An 18825-nucleotide genomic window follows, 5' to 3' on the forward strand; every position below is an offset into this window, starting at 1 on the left:
AAAAACCTTAGGATTTTGAATAAGGAAAAGTTATTTGAATTGGCAAAACCTATATTTATATCAGCTGTTATTTGTTATGTAAGTCGACGTGGAGTTTGAATGGTTACTGTTGCCTATTTGAAAGACAGAAAAACCACGAGATATATGATATGCGGTAACGTTTGTTTATTTGTCCAATTTCTGCAGATTCAGTCAGCTGCTGAAGTCCCATGTGAGACTGAAAGTGGTTTTGGGCAAGATGATATAATTGTTTTCTTCCCAAGGTATGTACAGACGAGAGATTACTAAATCGTAGTTATGTTGCGGCTTCTCTTTTTCTTCTTTCTCTTTCTCTTTTCTCTTCTCTTATTATTAGTCAGTCTTTTCTTCGGTACCCTTGGATGGTATTTGTTAAGGTTATTTATTGTTATATGGGATAACCTTCATCTATATTGCTTGTGGTTGAGTTTTTCTTTTCTTAGGAACTTATTGTTATATATTGTAGATTGCTTACACTGGACTTCTGTAGATTCTGAAATCATATTAATTAATTTCCTTTCATTTATCCAGTCTCTCAGGATTATTTGCTTGGGTACTTGGATGGACTCTGGGCAAGTTAAACACCACTTAGTTTATCTTACTTATTATTATCACACACACAATTCACTGTCAGTACTCAACACAAAATTCACAGGGTACAGAGAATTCATCGACACAACCTTTCCGTCCAGTGATTCCTTCCTAACTGATCTTCTCTCAGATTTCAAGTGAAGTCTGAACCTACTCTTTCAATTTGAGCTCCTTAATTTCTACTAGGATACACCTTACTTCTTCTTGAGTGGCTTTTCTAACTTCCGGTGCCACCCCTATGTGAATCTTATCGGTTGTTCTAATCTACAGTAACCACCCACTGGAGGTGTCAAAGTTCAGATTTTCCCCTGTAGTCATCATGTTTTTGCTTTGGCGAAGTTCTGGATTTGTTTTGTCTCATTTTTCAAATTGCTTTGCCTGCACTCTGTTCCTACCACACTTTCTACCTTCTCTTCGCCTCCATCTACCATAACTCTACCAGTAGATTTCCCTAGCTAATGGTCCCTACATAATTATTTTCAGACTTCTGCTTTATTCCTAACAACACTTGGCCACCTACAGGCAGTGGCCTCAATGCTTAAAATTAGCAAAAATACTTATACATAAAAAATACAATGTTGAAAGCAATCATAAATGGCAATATGTACCTACAACAATGTTAGAACATCAGTTACTTGAAGGCAAATTATTCAGTAGTCTTAATGGTGTTGAGCTTGTTAATAACTAACACTCTGACAATACATATGAAAGCTAGTATGGTGAGTACTAACAAAACAACAATTACCATTGACATGATGGATGAAATGTCCCTCTTGTACACAGGAAAAAAATGATTAGCTTCTTCAATTTTGTTGAATGATTCTAACTCAAGTTTGGACAATTTGAAATCTTTGACATGTTCAAAATGATGTATGTGGCTAGATAAGTTTAAGGTGTATTGGATGTCAAGGTGGGACAAGAGATACACGGTGATAGAGGCGTGTGGTTTATTAGGTCCTCAATTACATACTGACGCCAGTTGCCTGTTGCCGTCTCCAACCGGCACGCTTACTTGGCACCTGCTCGCCATGGGAAAACATATCTTAACACTAGCAGGTACTCCATCATCCACCCCCCCCCACCCCCCCCCCGAGATTAATACATGGGTATACATGGATATGAAATAAAAAGAACAATACATGGATTACATTGGATGCATGCGACAGAATAATGGGACAGATCCAATAAAACAAAATAAACAGATGCTGCTGTAATGTACATGATTACACATAAGAAGGGTGTATGATAGTCAAAGACGTCATATGTAGTCATTCATCCAAGCTGGCCTCCTGGCGTGACGTGATGGGCGTGACTCCCGCACTGCTTGCGGGCTGGGTGTAGGGTGGCTGACCGGTGGTTGCTTGGGTGTGGGAGGGGCTGGATGCGTGGCAGGTGTTGCTCGGCCTGGCTGGGGCCCCGATGATGTAAGTCGCAGGTGCTTCCTGTTACGGAGGGAGAGGCGCCCGCTGCCGTTCAGTCTGACTAGGTATTGTCGGTATGGGAGCGTTTCCGCCACGATACCGGTACGGTCCCACAGCTTGGTGGCTTGATTTTGCACTCGTACATGGGAGCCCGGGTTGATGACGGGAAGTGTTCTGGAGGGTCCGTTCTCGGTGAGGGCAGCACCATTGTCAGCCATCTGACGTTCTCTATGCCGGAGGGTTGCCCCCCAGTGTTTGTTTACCGTGAGGTGCCAGCGGGCCGTAGGTATGCCATCTCGGAGCTGCCTGCCTGCTGCCATCTGGGCGGGTGACTTATTCATTCCACGGAGGGGTGTGTTGAGGTACTGCAGCATAGCCAAAGAGGACTTGTCCATGTCGAGGTTGCCGCCGCTGCCCGTGATGGCCATTATTATCCGCTTCCCAACCTTGACCGCGGCCTCTGCCCTGCCGTTGGACTGCGGGTACTGGGTAGATGATAGTCCCCCATTTCCTCGCTTGCCAGATTAGTGCCCCCGTCCGTGGAGATTTGCTCCGGGGCCCCCCACCTGGCGAAGTAGCGACGTAGCTGGGTCTTGATGTGAGAGGAGGAGGTACCGTGGGGGAAGTGGGCCAGCTCCAGCCAACCTGTGAGCCTATCTGCGTAGGCCATGTACATGTGTCCGTCGTGCTGGAACACATCTGCTACCGTCATCTGGAAGGGGTACTCAGGGGGCGGCGTGATGATGAATTCCTCCGCGGCCTGGGATGGTGCGTGAATGTCGCATTCTTCGCACAAGGAGTGGTGATACTGCAGGTCCCCCTCGAGTCCAGGCCAGTATACCGTCTGGCGCGCTCGTCGTTGCATGGAGTCCAGGCCTTGGTGCCCCACGTGTAGGTTGGCAGCCACCTGCTGACGAAGGGGCTCCGGTATAACTAGGCGGATGTTGCCCTGTTCAAATGTGTATGTCACTAAGTCTTGGACGATGGCCAGCCTCTCCCTGACACCGTAGAAGGGCTGAAGGCATGCAACTTCCTGGGACTTCCTGTCGGCCCAGTCCCCGGCCAGGACCCTGGCCATGAGCAGCTGATACACGGGGTCGCTGACGGCGGCATGTCTGACACTCGCCTCGTCCATGACGCAGCTGTCGTGCTCTACTGCTGCCAAGACAGCGGCCGCCATGGTGTCGGTGAGGTCCTCATCGAGGTCCACGTCGTGGGTGCTGGGATCGGCTTTCAAGGCGGGGTATCGTGATAGGAAGTCTGCCGCACTGTTACGCTTCCCCGGCAGATACTTGACCCTGAAGCGGTACTGCAGGGTTCTCTCCTTCAGCCTGAAGAGACGGAGTTGGAGATTTCCGTAAGGGCCCGATCCGGCAGCTGGTTGATGAATCCGTACCATGCCCTTATGTCGGTGATAGAGGGCTGCGACACGGCATCGGGAAGTTCTTGATGGCCGCCAAACGTTCCTCTGTTGGCTTATAGGCCTCCCAGCCCAAGTTGAAGCCCACAAAGTCCACTTCTCTTCTTGCGAACTGGAATTTTTCCGGCTTCAGGGTGACGCCCTTAGCTGCGCAGGTTTCAAGGAAGTTGTAGGCGTGCCAGAAAGCCCCTTCGATGCTGTCGTTGTAGAGCAGGGTGTCGTCCACGCACTTGTATTTCCTCTGGATGTCCTGGATGGCGTTGTCGAATCGTTGAGTATACGCATCGCCGGCGGAGCAGTGTCCCATTGGGTACGTCGGTAACGAAATCTCCCCCAGGGGGTGGGTGATGAATGTGGTCAGGTCGTGACTTTCCTCATCTAGCTCCACCTGGTGGTATCCCCAGTATGCGTCCGCCACGGTCTTGAATGTGTGCTTGGGTACCCCGGACACCATGTCGAATGGGGGGGGCTGGGGTCTGTGTGTCCTCCTGCAGGCAGGATGCGTTGAGGCGCTGGTAGTCGACTGTACGGCGTGGCTGTCCTGACTTCTTGGCGACGACCACCATACGGGCACACCACTTGGTCGGCTGCCCAGCAGGTACTGGTTCTATGACGCCACGGGCGACGTCCTCTTCGAGCTGGGCCTTCACTTCCTCTTCCCAGTGTTTTGGCACCGATGCTGGGGTGTGGCATGCGTAGGGCGTGGCTCCTGGGAGCAGGTGGATGTGGTGCGGTTCCCCCTGCATCACTGGCAGTGGCTTTCTGGCTGTGTTAAACGTCGTCGTGGCGAAATGTTGCAGGAGCCAGGCTTCCAGTCTGGCCGCATGCTCCTCCTGGGGCGGCAGGGGCACCTCGGCGGGTCGGGGTGGTACCTGCCACGCCATCGAACAAGCTCACGTGTGCCACCACGGGGGAGGGGTGGGGGAACTCCTTGGGTACCAGCTTCAAGTCCCTGCAGGCGTCCAGTGACAGGAAGAGGTGCTTTGCCGACTGCACGAAGTACACGTCCTGCTCCGTGGTGCGGCCTTGCGGGGTGACATGGCACACGGCGGATCCAAGGTACTTCAGGGGGAGGTTTGCTACATCCCACAAGCCGGCAGGGTGTGTAAGGGCTGCTGGGTGGACTTGGAGGCGCGACAGTAGGGAGGGGCCCGCCACACATACCTGTGCCCCGGTGTCCGCCACGGCGACGACAGGCGCTTGTACTCCTGTGGCGGTGTGGACGACTGTTACCTCCACTACTGGGTGGCGGGTGAGGTTGGCGCCCGCAACAAGCACAGCACCAGACACAGCACTAGACACATCTGTCGGGGATTCTGCCGTTTTTGCATGGGATTTCCTGCAGCATTTTTGATAGTGGCCCTGCTTGCGGCATCCGTTGCATACGGCGGACTTGGCGGGGCATGAGGCTCTGCCGGGGGCGTGGTGGCCGCTGCAGTTTCCACAGGGAGGGGGTGGGAGGCCCCTACCTGTACCAGCGACGGTTGCATTCGGATGATCTGCCTCGGGTATCTCGCTGCCAGCCGCGAGAGCAGTTTCCCGCCAATTGCATTGGCGCGCAGCGGCGTCAACACGGGCCGCCTCGTAGGCACAGCACCTAGCCCTAAGGGCGCTAACACTATTAATGTCATTGCTACATTGGTACACATGACGACGCATAGCCTCATCACTTAGGCCCACCATTAACTTAGATAATAACATATATTTGGCTAGGTTACACTGACACTGAGGGCACTGGAAATTGCAATCGGTGGCCTTTTGGGAACACTTTAAAAAGTAATCACTAATGCTTTCGCCTGGGCCTTGTATCGCATTGAAAAACTCCGACCATAACACAGCACGGTTTGTAGAGCGTAACACAATATCGCGAATGAAATCCATGGCTTCCGTAGCGGTGAGGTTACTCCATTCCTGAGAGGTGAATCTGGCGTCCAGCGCTCGTTGCAGAGGGGGCGTGCAGTATAGCCTGATGTGGTGGACGACCTCGTGCGGCGGTAGTCTGCCCAATTCGATCCAACATTCCATCGACCTTCTCCAGGATCTGAACACGGCGGGCTTCAGCTCAATTTCACACTTCTCCGGGGCTGCAGACGAAGGGACACGAGGTGCAGGGGTAGCGTGTGTCGTAATCCGGTCACGGAGGGAGTTGATCATTTGTTGCTGTGCCGCCATGGCCTGCCTGGCTTCTTGCAGGGCAGGAACGAGCCCACGGGGGACGACAGGGCGTGTGGCCCTTGGGGTGGACTGCGCTGAGCGACGCTGGAAGGGCATGGTGAGGGTCACGTTGGTTCTTAAGAATCACTGCGCCATATTGGATGTCAAGGTGGGACAAGAGATACACGGTGGTAGAGGCATGTAGTTTATTAGGTCCTCAATTACATACTGACGCCAGTTGCCGTCTCCAACCGGCACGCTTACTTGGCGCCTGCTCGCCATGGGAAAACATATCTTAACACTAGCAGGTACTCTATCAAGGTGTAAGTAGCAAAAATGGTAGGTTTGTATTACAAATAATTCAAAATAATTACTTCACAAGATGTCACAAAGGATTTGATGTTATTAAACATTATTTGAGATTGATTATTCCTGCAAGTTACTTTAGCTGTTACTTGATTCTGTGAAAATACTATCAATTCATCATGCAATATTTGAGCTTTGAAATCATAATTGTAAGGGATATATTCACAGTTATTCTCACCATTTCTGTCATTAATCAAATCATCTATACAATACAATTTGTTAAGTGGCTCATAAAAACTGTATATTACAAACAAACTCGTTGGCTTCAAGCATGATACAATCATGAAAATCTTTGTTACTTAGTTGTACTAAAAGAAGGGAATTCTGTTGCAATGCAAAATGTACTCTGTCTTGGTTCAAAACAGTTGACTTGTTATTTACTAACATTGGGAAAGGGTAAATGGATATCAAGTTATTAACTTCATTATTGTTAAATGGTACATATAACTAAAACAATGTAATCAGAAACCCTTTTAACTGTTATTAAACTATAATAATTAAGGACATCGCGTACAAGCGGCTTGAAGTGGTGATCTAACATACACTTTTCTATAATGAGGTTTCACTCACTAGGACTGATAAGGTATGGTGATAAAATGTTCTTTGTAGACATCATAATGGCATTCAGAAGTTCCTTATAGTTTAACAAAAATGACTCTGTTTCAAACATTAATTTATTTATTTCTGTTGTAATGTTTTGAACTACATTGGTAACAAAGTCCTTCAGTTTATCAATCAACTCTTGGTTTTTGTTAGCCGCATCAATTACCTTGTTCATAATGGTACCTCGTTCAGCTGCCCACATTTCTAACTTTTCTATTCTAGCTCTATCCTTATCTACATCACCATCAGTGGTCACACCAAACAAAGTGTTTAATACTGTACCTATAAATGGAGGAAGTGAGCCTTCCTAATTCTCTTAGGTAAAACCTGGCTGATATCCTCTCAGAGTTTCAATAAAATTATGTTATTTTGGTTACTATCTATGACACTTTCAAGATCATTTAGGAGGTCACGTAATTCTTCTTGTTGCCAATCCACGGTGGTGATGTCAATCTTTACTACAGCAATGTCATATATCATCTTGACTTGACCATGATCCTTTAAGATTGCTCCCTTCTTGATTTGCAAGAGGGAGATGCAGATATCACTCACCATGAGCCATAGTGAAATCCATTTCCTGCAAAATACATCCTAAGCAGTAAACCTTATACAATAATGTTATTGACCTGTTGCACTTGGTCCTATCTTTTCCTTAAATTGTATCTCGGAGTCACTAATGCTGATGAAGTATGGGAAGCATTTATGTTACTGTTTTCCTTACTACTTGACTCCTTTAAATCTTTAAAATCTTTTAAATGTTCTTCTGACCAAATGTCGGAATGTACTACTTTAATATAGTTCCAATGTGCAACAGTTTCATTTAAAGTGGATTCATGCATTAGCTTAAATTTATTTAACTTTAACCTTTCTATTACTCTATATGAACCTTGGAATTTAGGACTCACTTTAACTTTAGGTCCTTCAACTCTATGGTTAAGCACTATACTTGTTGCCCTATTTTTAAATCTGGAACTATTGATTTCTGATTGTAATACTTACTAGACTTTTGATGTAACTCCTTTAATCGAGCCCTTGTACCTTTAACTGTCCCGAAAGTCCTTGTCTTCTAAGCAACATAGTCTTCGTAATTATAAGTATGTCTGGGTGGAGTTGCATCGTCTAACAGAGTATCAGGCATTCTTTTCTGATAGCCATACGTATAATAAAGTGTGGAGTTTCACCAACAGATTCATTTACAGTGTTATTAATGGTGAACTGTACATCTTCAAGAGTTAATTCCCAATCTTCAGCCTATGGAGTCACTAAAGTTTTCAGTACATCCTTTATCTTACGATTTGTTCTCTCAACTGCTCTATTAGAGCTTGGTTTATAAGCTGTAATCTGAGACTTGTTAATTTCATAAAACTCACACAATTTCTTTAAAATGTCACTAGTAAATTCTCCTGTATTATCAGATACAGTAATAGTGTTTGAGGACATAAATGTCTAGTAATTATTCTAGATTTCAGAGTGTCTGCTACAGTAGTTACTTCTCTATTTCTTACTGGAATGATCTCAACATATCTAGTCAAGTAATCTAGTTGCGTTTGGAAATGGACCTACAAAATCCATTGAAACTAGTACTTGGAATGGAGTTAATTCTGATGGATATTTCTCAAGAGGGGCCTTTACATTTATGTTACCTTTGTGTACATTACAGATATGACAATTCTCAACAAATCTCTTATCATCTTCATTGCAATTAGGCCAAAAATAGTTTCTAGTGACCGTTCTACATGTTTTCTTTATTCCAGGATGTCCTGACAACTTTTAAGAGTGTGTTAGTTCTAAAACTTCTTGGGTTAGTGTGTTAGGTACATACAAACGTGAACAAGCATTTGGTTCTTCTGATGTTTGATATAGAATTCCATTGGTTAACTGAAATTCAGACTGATCATCCTCATTTTGCATTAATTTACCCACTATATTTCTAATGTTAGCATCCTTTTGTTGCTTGATCTGAACTCTTTCCAAATCTAGATCTATGATCTGACAACTAAAGCAGAAGGTATTAGTTGTGATTTGTTTCTCAGTTTCTTCTTGCGATATTGACAAGGCATCTGCTACAGTGTTATATCTACCTGGGATATATCTAAACTGGGGCAAATTCTAAGACTCTTATGAACCATCTATTAAATTTCATATTATTTGTGAAAGCTCTTTTCTTAAATAGGTCACAAATGGGTTTGTGATCTGTAAGTACATTGACTTTATGTTTTAGCAATATATGCCAAAACTTTTGTAATCCCCAATATAGAGCTAAGCACTCTCGTTCGGTAGTGCTATAATTTCTTTCTGCAGCATTCAAAACTCTACTTGTATAATATACTGCTCTCATTCTTGTTTTTCCCTGTTGCATTAATACTGCACCTACACCTGTACTGGAAGCATCGCAGGCTAAGTAAAATTCCTTTGCAAATCTGGGTAAACTAAAATTGGATTTCTTGTCATCATTTCCTTGAGTGTTTGGAAAGCTCTTTCATGTTCTGCCTTCCATTCATAAGATACATCCTTTTTAGTTAAATCTGTTAAAGGTTTGGCTATAGTGGCAAATCCCTTAATAAAGGGTCGGTAATACCCTATCATGCCTAAAAACCTTCTCAAGGCTTTCAAGTTACTTGGAGCTGGATATGCTACAATTGCCTTTATTTTACCTTCCTGCATACACAGTCCATTTCCACTGATGACATGTCCTAAATACTCTAATGATTTCATCATGAATTGACATTTCTTAATTTTTATCTTTAATCCTGCACTCTTCAGTCTTTCCAACACTATTTCTAATGTCTTAAAGTGACTATCCAAGTCCTTACTAGAATTGACTACATCATCTAGGTATACTGAAACATCCTCTATATCTCCTAAGATTTGGAGCATTAATCGAGTAAAGGTTAATGCGGCTGATGTAAGACCAAAGGGCATGACTTCAAACTTTAAATGTACCTTATGAGTACTAAAAGCTGTTAAAGTCTTGGACTCTTCGTCTAAGGGCACTTGCCAATATCCACTAAGCAAGTGTAATGACGTAAATATTTTTGCTCCACCTAATTGAGCTAACATATCATTTATAACAGGCATTGGCATCCTATCTGGGATGGTGTGTGAATTTAATTTTCGATAATCTATTACCATTCTCCAACTGCCATCTTTCTTTGGGACTAACAAGAGAGGTGAACTATATGGTGATTTAAAAGGTACTACTACTCCATCCTTCTTCATTTCATCAATTAACTGATCTACAATCGGTCATTGACTTATTGGCAACTTATAGTTAGGTACCTATATAGAAGGGTTTAGTTCCTTCTTGTATTAAAATCTTATGCTGCAAATTATCTGTTCTTCCTAACTTATCTCCTTCTAAAGCGATGACATTTCTATATCTCTCCAATATTTGTAGTAATTTATCCCTATTCTGAGAAAGTCCGTTTTATTTACTTCTTTATCTAAAATTGAACTTTGTTCTGTGCAAGACTGGAGCACTACAAGGTGGAATACTGTTCTCTCTACTGTTTATTATAGTGACTGATTATGTTATGACCAAGGTAATGCAAGGAATGAATAATGGCATTCAATGGAAAGGGGATCAGAGATTATGTGATCTTGAATACGGTGATATAGTTGTAATTGCCTCTACAGTGGCTGAAGTGCGTGAAATGATTGATAGGTTAGTACTGGAGGGGAGAAAGGTTGGATTGGTGATCAACCAGAGAAAGACTGAGGTCATGCAGATTCAGAGTGGTGATCAGACGAAATGCTTTATCGGAGGAGTAATATTACCCAACTCGACACTTTCAAATATTTGGGAATCATTATTACTAGCAATGGATCATAGTTACAGAATTCAGGGTGGGAATAGGGAGGGCAGAACAAGCAATGGGCACACTAAAAACAGTTTGGAGGTCAAATCAAGTATCAGTTCACAGCAAAATCAAAATATACATTTCGCTTGTAAGATCGATATTAACTTACGGGCACCAGTCGCGGTACAGCACTGTAACAACTGATGCAAAATTTCTTGCCTTTGAGAATAAAGCATTGAGAAGGATTTTGGGAATCAAATGACAGCAGCATATAGCAAATGGGGCAATTCGCGAGGTGCCAGGGGTGCCCAATGTGAACGATAAAGTTAGTTTATGAAGATGGAGATATATGGGGTATATTTTAAGAAGAGATGATGAGTCTGTCCAGGATGTACCTGAATGGAAGCCGCTGGGCATGAAAAGACGTGGTAGGCCAAGAGAAACGTTGGTTGATGACAATTGGGGGGTGGGGGAGGTTGGATCTGAGAATTGGATTGAGCTCAGAGAGATGGCACAGGAAAGAGACATATGGCATGAATTCATTGAGGCCCATGTGCATCCCGAGGGTGCTAGAGAATTAAGAAAGAAGTTTTGTTACTGTTTTTATATACACTGCCTTGTTGTTTATGAGGTATGACTGCTCAATACTGGAGACGATCATAACAATTTAAAATTATTTTTCTATGTTTTCCTTCTGCAGTAATGCATCAAGTAGTGTCACCACATGTGTCTTTGTAACTCAGAATTCAGTATAAAAAGAATTGAGCGTGTGATGTGAAGGCACATTCATTTCCTATTTCAAGCTTGGGCAGCATTGTACGTTTTTTTTCTCTTTTTTTATGTCTAATATCATGGCAATAAACTGAAATTTCCGTTAAATGTTAAAGACATTCAAGTAGGCTCCGGCTGATATTGTACATCACAATTAAGGTTCTCTCATACGCTAAAATTGTAATCAAAACAAGATTGGCAGCTATTGGTGTCACTGTTGGTTATTTTGCAGTCATGACATGTTAAATCAATCTAACTCGCTTGTTCTTTCAGACTGGAGAAGGACTTTTGCCTCTTGTAAAACTTTCATTGCTATCTTTTAAAACTTCATACTATATTTTCAGGGCTGAAGGAATTATTACGGCTTCTGCAGAAATGTTGAAAGAAAAACTGAAAGCAACCAGCGCAAACATCATACTTCCACAAGGAAATGTTAATGGTACGAATCTGTTGATTAACTGAATATCTGTTGTGAAGTTATACATCAGTGATATGACAGCAACGTGAATCAAAAGAACAAAATTTACAGGGAATTGATATCTATAATGCAATATGATTAGTAATGCAATACTGACAAATATTTATATTCTCTTTCTCTATCTTGTATGTATGTCAGAACTAGGATTATGTAATGACTGGTCTGTGACTGCAGTAAGTTTACTGAAGTACATAATTCATATACATATTATAATCCTTAAATCATTGGCTTGACGATGTTTAGTGATAAAATTGGGAAACACAGCTCTTCTTTGAGTAAAACTGAGTGGTAGTGAAAGTTATCATTTTTGAAAGACAAGTTCGTCAGGTGAGGTCAGAGCAGAGATATTTACATGGTGATGGATTGGGAGAGACTGGTGAGTTTCCAGCACTGTGACTGGCTGTTTACGAGCCAATCAGGAGCGTTGTAAGGAACGGGGCTGGATACCAGATGCATGGGTGCTGTGAATTAATTAAAGTTGCATTTAATTCTCTGCTGCAATGGGTCTGAGGTGAGATCCATGTTTGTAGGCTGAGGTGGTCTTAACCTCTTCTTTTAGGAAGATCAAAACTATTGACTGGTGAGATAGAGACGCCATGCAGGCACTTTAGCCATTCAGTCACAGATAGAAGGAAAGGGAGGGAACCATATAGACATTCTTCACCACAGATCTATTTGGGAGGAGGATTGAATGTATCTAATCACTGCTGGTGGATTGGGAAGGGTGTGAAACTATAGATATGGCTGCAGTGGTATCTTTTCCTTTTTCGTTTATGCCATAAGTGGTTGATTGGGCAAAGTATGGGCCTGGTGTTTCAACTGTTGATGTTGAAATCCTCAAATGGGAGGTAATGTTATTAACAAATATCATTATGTGATCTTTCTTGCTTATTATGTATACTTCAACTCAGATGTATTTGATAGCGAGATGAACTGCATTGCTGGTGGGGCAGGGAAGGGGTGATCCATTGTTAATGATACAGTACTATTTTTGCTGAATCAAAAGGAAATTAGTTGGAGGAGTTGTTCTTCAAATTTGACAGCTGATTAAACTAGAAATGATGAAGTATTCTTGGTAAAGAATCAAGCCATAGAATTCTTACCTAATAACTTGAAGCTGACTCTATAAATGATGTGGTGATATTGAAAACACTGTTTTACTGTTAGTGTTGGCAACTAGCTAAAAAGTCAAGCTTATCATTCCAAATTATGTGATGATGAAAATATAATGTGAAATAGAGGCAGCGAATGAGATATTGTAAGCATTAAATATATAATAGTAATATGTTCTTTTATAGTGAGTTATACAGAACTGTAGAGAAACTACTTTCACATGAAGATATGATATTTTCATCTTTTGCTCTCTTCCTTACAGGACTAATTGGGTGGTCAGGCTATGTCATTAAAGTAGCAAAGACTCTTGGAGTTACCTCCTTAACATCACTGGCACAGCAACTTTATAGGAGTTCCAAATTGCGAAGTCAGCATAACGCACAGATAGATGCTATAGGAAGTGTAACTTACACCCTTGACGACTACTCTTATATTGGTAGTGATGGGTTACAGGTGGCAGTCATAGAAGGAAGCTATGAGCTGGTTGTCAAGGAAAATGTCCCTTGCATTCTCTTTGCTTCAAGCAACAGTGCTCATGGGCGGGCTCTCCTATTAGCTGTGTCAGACTATTTAATTGGTACCCATCATCCAGAACATGGTTGTGTTTCATGCAAAACTGTTGGTAAGTTTATGATAATCTGCACATTGTCACCGTTCTTGAAAATTCCATTTTTTCTTCTAAGATTGTGGACATTTATTTTGCAGTGCTTGCACACATGATCTTTACTTCTTTCATTAACCATTGTAAATCTCTCAGTGACCTAAGGAAGGACTGTAAATGTAACAAAGTCGTGGCAGGGGAAGAACAGCCGCATTAGCAAATTCTACCACTTATAAGAGTATAATGTCTTGCTTATATTTTTATTATTATTTTCCATTGCTATTCCTCATAATTTCTGTAATTCCTACCTCATTGCTTAAAATTCTTCTTTCTCCATCTTCAGCATATTTTTACAAATAGTTAAAATCCATTGCAAATACTACCATATATGTTTGTGTAATTTTCACAGGTTTTGTTACTAAATTAGTGGTTATATTTCTTTTCAGATGCAAACTAAACAGTTCCGGTAAAATAATCAAAATATTTTTACCAGAAAATATGCTGTTTTTTCCTGTCAAAAATTAAAACATTTCATTCAGATTGGTATATTGCTAACAATTTTCAAATCCCATCATTCTGCTGTTTAAAACTGTCTTAATCTTTATGAAAGCTATCAGTAAATGAGTTAAATTCTGAAACTATGTGAAATTTAAAAATCATCTGAAATTGGTGTAATTTAGTTTGTAGGCTGCAATCGGGAATGCTGAAAACTAAAACCAAGAATAGTTCTAGCTGAAAAGAATTTGATTAAAATGCTGGGCCTGGATAGGTAAGGGATAAGAGTAAAATACAGCACAATGCTAGGAGAATTACAAAATAAGCCCAGATTAACCTGAAGTTTGTAGACAAGCAAAGCCAGTTACTATCAGAACTAAAACTCTTCAAAAGATAGAAATAAGGCATTTGCTTAATATTTCGGTTTTGTGGAGGTTTCCTTTTTATCTTTCAGATGATTCAATCCAACTGAATGTGACACATACAGTAATGGTAGGTGTGTTCATCACTCGTCCTCAGCCATTTTTGGAAGAAACGCTCAGCTCTATTGTCCGTAATGGGTTGCCAGGAAAGCACACCCATTTCTTCGTTTACAATCGGGTAATAGCAACCAGCCTAATTAAGACAGCCATTGTTTTGTGCTCCTGAAGTATTATAGGTTGGAATGAGTGCTTTTAGTCAATTTCTTCTTGGTGAATTATGCTTATAGGGTATTTTATCTGACAAAATACATTAAATTGTGTTGGTGTTTAACTGTGATAGCTGTAAACCACTGGTTCTTTCAACAGTTTGTATTAATGTTTGACTTTAGTTTTTGGATGAAGTACTAATTAAGTTGTCTAAAAGTTTTTTAGTGTCCTTTCAGGAACCTTGCAATAATTTCTTTGGGACATAAGTACTGCTTTATTGCACAGTTGAGTTGCTTAACGTTGATTTTTTTGAGTGAAATTACCCGTGTGCCTGAATTTTTCCCACAAAATATGTTACCCTCTGGGGAGGATAAGATAGCTCATCATTACATATTGAGATACAGGGATAGTGAATTAATCGCTTTCTCTGTATGGTTGTGAACATTTTGACTGGAGTGTTTTTCTGTTTACTTATCTATTATTAAAAATAACTGTGAAGGATTTTTTAATGGAGGTACCTTTAAAGTATGTAATTTTCAGTTGTTTTCAGTAGATGAAGGGTTTCCTCACTTTAGGAATTATAATTATATAAATCCATATATATGTAAGTGTTATTTCTTATATTTAGAGTACACAATTGAAAAAGATATGAGCATGAAAAGTTCTGTATTAAAACTTATGTGCCCATTTTGTCTTAAATCTCTAGGTGGAAGAATACTCAAAGAGAGTGAGTGTGTTTATTGAGAGCCTAGAGACATTTGGCAACTACGTGAACATAACTTATTTAGAAGCTTCAGGCATGAGCCCTGATATAACCAGCGTTAAGAACATGGTCTTGTGAGTAACAAAATGTTGAATGATTTTTATTTTTCTTTTAGTTAAAAAAATTTATAATTCATGGGCATGGTTACAAGACCTATAATTTATGTGATGGTTTGTTGAGTTAAATGGTAATGTAGTTCTGGAAATTTGTTTTCCCACACTTTCTTTACTTCTCAGTGTTTATTTCAAGGTCTATTCACTTCATTTTCATCCTCCTATTCTCTTGATAATATATATATGAAAATGATATTTGTCTCTTATCCAAAAGGAGAAATTTGAAATTTAATGTTATGAGCACATCAGCCATGGACCAGATTCTTGTATTAATCCATAATTCATTTTATTTCCACATGTCTGCTTACAGGAAGGAGTGTCTGCGTATCAAGTGCAGCTGGTATGTCAATGTAGAAGCTTATGCCTTTATAAATCCGAATGTTATCCCTACTCTCTTGTCTCTTGATCATCCTGTAATAGCTCCGGCCCTAAGGTGAGACTTGACTATTATCTCTCTCTCTCTCTCTCTCTCTCTCTCTCTCTCTCTCTCTTCTCTCTCTTCTCTCATCTCTCTATCTCTCTATCCCCGCTATTCTCTCCTCTCTCCTCTCTCTCAGGGTGTTTTGAAATGTACCACTAAAACTTTGGAAAGGGCTCTGAGTTAAACCTACTGGAGTTTTATGCAAGGCCCCCCTTGGGGTTCCAGTGATGTATCTACACAGCACTCTGTTGAACAGCAGACACTATATTAATCTGTAACTCTAACAGTATGCGCAATAACTGCATGTGGTTAGGCTTAAAAAAATTACTTGTAATTTGTGACAGAACACATATTTTGCTAAACATCTTCCACCTGGCTCTGATTTGTGCATTCCTCAATAACTTCACATCTATCCACTTTGATTGAAGGGTTAACAATAGTTCATATCTTAATTTATTGACATACTAATACCGTATTTTGACATTCAGTAGTTCCTAAGTGTTAATGTCTAGCTAGATAGTTAAGTAATGAAAAGGTGCGCTAAATTGTCTGTCTGCAGAGACCTTTATCATGTCACCATTCAACTTGAGATGCTGATAGACTAGTTTTTTTTAATAGACATGCCAGTATGGGAAAATGCCCATGTATGATAAACAGGTAAAATGGAAAAATGCCCATGTATGATAAACAGGTAATGCTTTTTTGAGCTTTTGGAAATATATAACCTGCATCATGAGAGTAAAATAAATTCAGTACAATTACAAATAAGGTTAAAGTACAAACATACATAAATTTATGAAGAAAATCTTGATATCTAGAATTTATACAATAAGAAAATAAAGAAAACTAGTGAGTAAAGTTCCTCTCCCCCATTGGTTGTCTATGCTTGAAAAGTGACTCATCATAATCACTGTCATCCTTTTCTCACAGGTTATAGTGTTCTTGAATAACTTGATCTTCCATGTCATAGCTGCTTGAATACATACCTGCATATATCTTTACATTGTTTTTTCTTGGTACAGCATATTACCATGTATTCATAACACCTTTTCTGTATCTTTGTTCATTTCAGATCCATTAATATTCACAGGTCTTGATTCATGCTCCTACATATACTTAGGTTTTCCAAGGTATATTTCTATAGGAATACTTTTACATCCTCTGGTTTGTACATATTTTTATTGCAGTATGACCCTGTCCCATAGGGATTAATTCATGATTAAGTAGCATTTAATTAACCTTCATAACTTCTTGAGTATAAAATATAGTTGTGACTTCATGATTAGGAAGTTATGGATAACTGTCTGATTGTTATGGATAAACACTTTAACTTCTTGATATGTAGGTATTTCATCATAAAGGCTATGTTCCTTAGGTGATAAAGCCTTATTATATCTATCACTACATCTTATATTTGATTTTAGATTCTCATCAATTAATACTATTAAGTTTTCAGTGTCTTTATTACTATTGGCGTTTCTTCCATATTGATTTTATATAAGCGTTTTAGTTTTTTAACCCTTTTAAAAAATTTTGTTTTTATCTTCATTCAGGTTGCATCACATTCTGTTCATAAAACCCTATATGTTTTAAATCTAGCCCTTTTGAAATACTTTCCTGAAGCTCTCAGCTGCTTCATCTGTGGTACTGTTTATTACATCTTTGTTGCCTTTGACCTACAACTCCTTGCCTGCCTAAAAATTCTAAAGCATTTAGCCAAAGATATGTCTGCTGTTATTGATATAAAGCAGATATAAATGAATGGCTTATAGTAATTTTCTGAAGAATTGCTCACCATACTTCAAATCAGTGGTCATTTCCAGTCAGTGATAAGCCAGGGGTAGTATTACTCGTGTCATGCTGTCCTTGTGCCTGGTGATTGCATTTTCTTTATCCATTCCCTTTAGCCTTGCCATATCTTTATCTATCCACCTTATTCAAGATTACCTTTCTCCAGCTTTCACCTTTAATATGAGAACAAAGCCTTCCTTAGGGTAAGTACAGTTTGCTGCATTAAACTACCTTACAGTAACAGTACAGTATACTATTAGTGGTAATTTATGACAACAATTTTTCATGATGTCTTAGAAAAGAGGTTCTTCTGAAGAAGTTGCTCACATATAATTTTGAAGGCTTTGCTCCATGGTCTATGTTATCTGGAAGTATTTTTATATCATTCATACTTTTTCCTCTCCATATGGCTAGGAAATCCTTTAGAAAACAATTACGTAATATGAGTAATAATTGCATGTGTACTCGTATGTTAGTTTTATATTTAAGTTTTTTTATTTTTATATATAGTTTTGAAAATTTTATTTAATATTGCTCTATATTCTGAAAAACTTTATTCACTTGAGATATAATTAGCAAAAACGAAGAGACCAGACCAGACTGAATCATTTAAAGGAACAAAGTTATGTAGTAATCTTATCTTTTCTTTTGTTTCAGAGTTCAGAATTGGACACCAGCTTCTTTCTGGCGGGAAATTGATGCAACAACTTTGATTCCCACTTATTCATGGGACCATTCCAAACTTCTAAATGAAACTCATGATGTCAGGTAAGACATTTTAGAGCGATTCTGTTAGAACTTAGGACAAAACATATATTATTTCAATTGATCAGAAAGATAGACAAGGTTATATGAACAATCCGGAGCCATTTTATATTTCTCCACTTACTTGAAGAGCTTTTTACCTAATCAGTATCAAACTTATGGTTTTCAAGATACGTTCCCTTATAGGTCCTGCAAAAATTTTTCTTGAAAAATTTGTCAAGTTGATGAAAATTCAAAAGGCCATTACAGTGAATCTTGTACATACGTACAGTGTATAGCCTGTAGTTCGTATCGTCTTGATTGATATCCAAATTTGGTAGCATCACTTACCATCTGCTACTCATAATAAAATTATGTACAATACATCCAATCCTGATGAATGGCTAAATGCCACTTTATACAGTACAGCATGGTTTCCTACATAATTTTTCATGAGCACACACATTATGGAAGTTAGATTAATTTACATCTGACTGTTTTCCAACTCTTGAATTTTAAATGTATGTAACATG

The 18825-nt window shown here is 40.1% G+C and overlaps 1 protein-coding gene across 2 annotated transcripts in view; it reads left to right on the forward strand.

The window, feature by feature from the left end:
- Window positions 1–18825, forward strand: part of LOC135217265 (procollagen-lysine,2-oxoglutarate 5-dioxygenase 1-like) — a 50532-nt gene that overhangs the window by 2484 nt on the left and 29223 nt on the right. Inside the window, exons 3-9 of one of the 2 annotated variants that reach the window (XM_064253005.1) lie at window positions 187–263; window positions 11489–11583; window positions 12998–13357; window positions 14286–14431; window positions 15167–15297; window positions 15647–15769; window positions 18206–18316. In XM_064253005.1, the coding sequence (XP_064109075.1) occupies window positions 187–263; window positions 11489–11583; window positions 12998–13357; window positions 14286–14431; window positions 15167–15297; window positions 15647–15769; window positions 18206–18316 (1043 nt within the window). The remainder of the gene's footprint in view (window positions 1–186; window positions 264–11488; window positions 11584–12997; window positions 13358–14285; window positions 14432–15166; window positions 15298–15646; window positions 15770–18205; window positions 18317–18825) is intronic. The other variant, XM_064253006.1, reaches the window with a different exon arrangement.

This window comes from Macrobrachium nipponense, chromosome 7 (assembly GCF_015104395.2).
Source record: "Macrobrachium nipponense isolate FS-2020 chromosome 7, ASM1510439v2, whole genome shotgun sequence".
NCBI lineage: Eukaryota > Metazoa > Arthropoda > Malacostraca > Decapoda > Palaemonidae > Macrobrachium > Macrobrachium nipponense.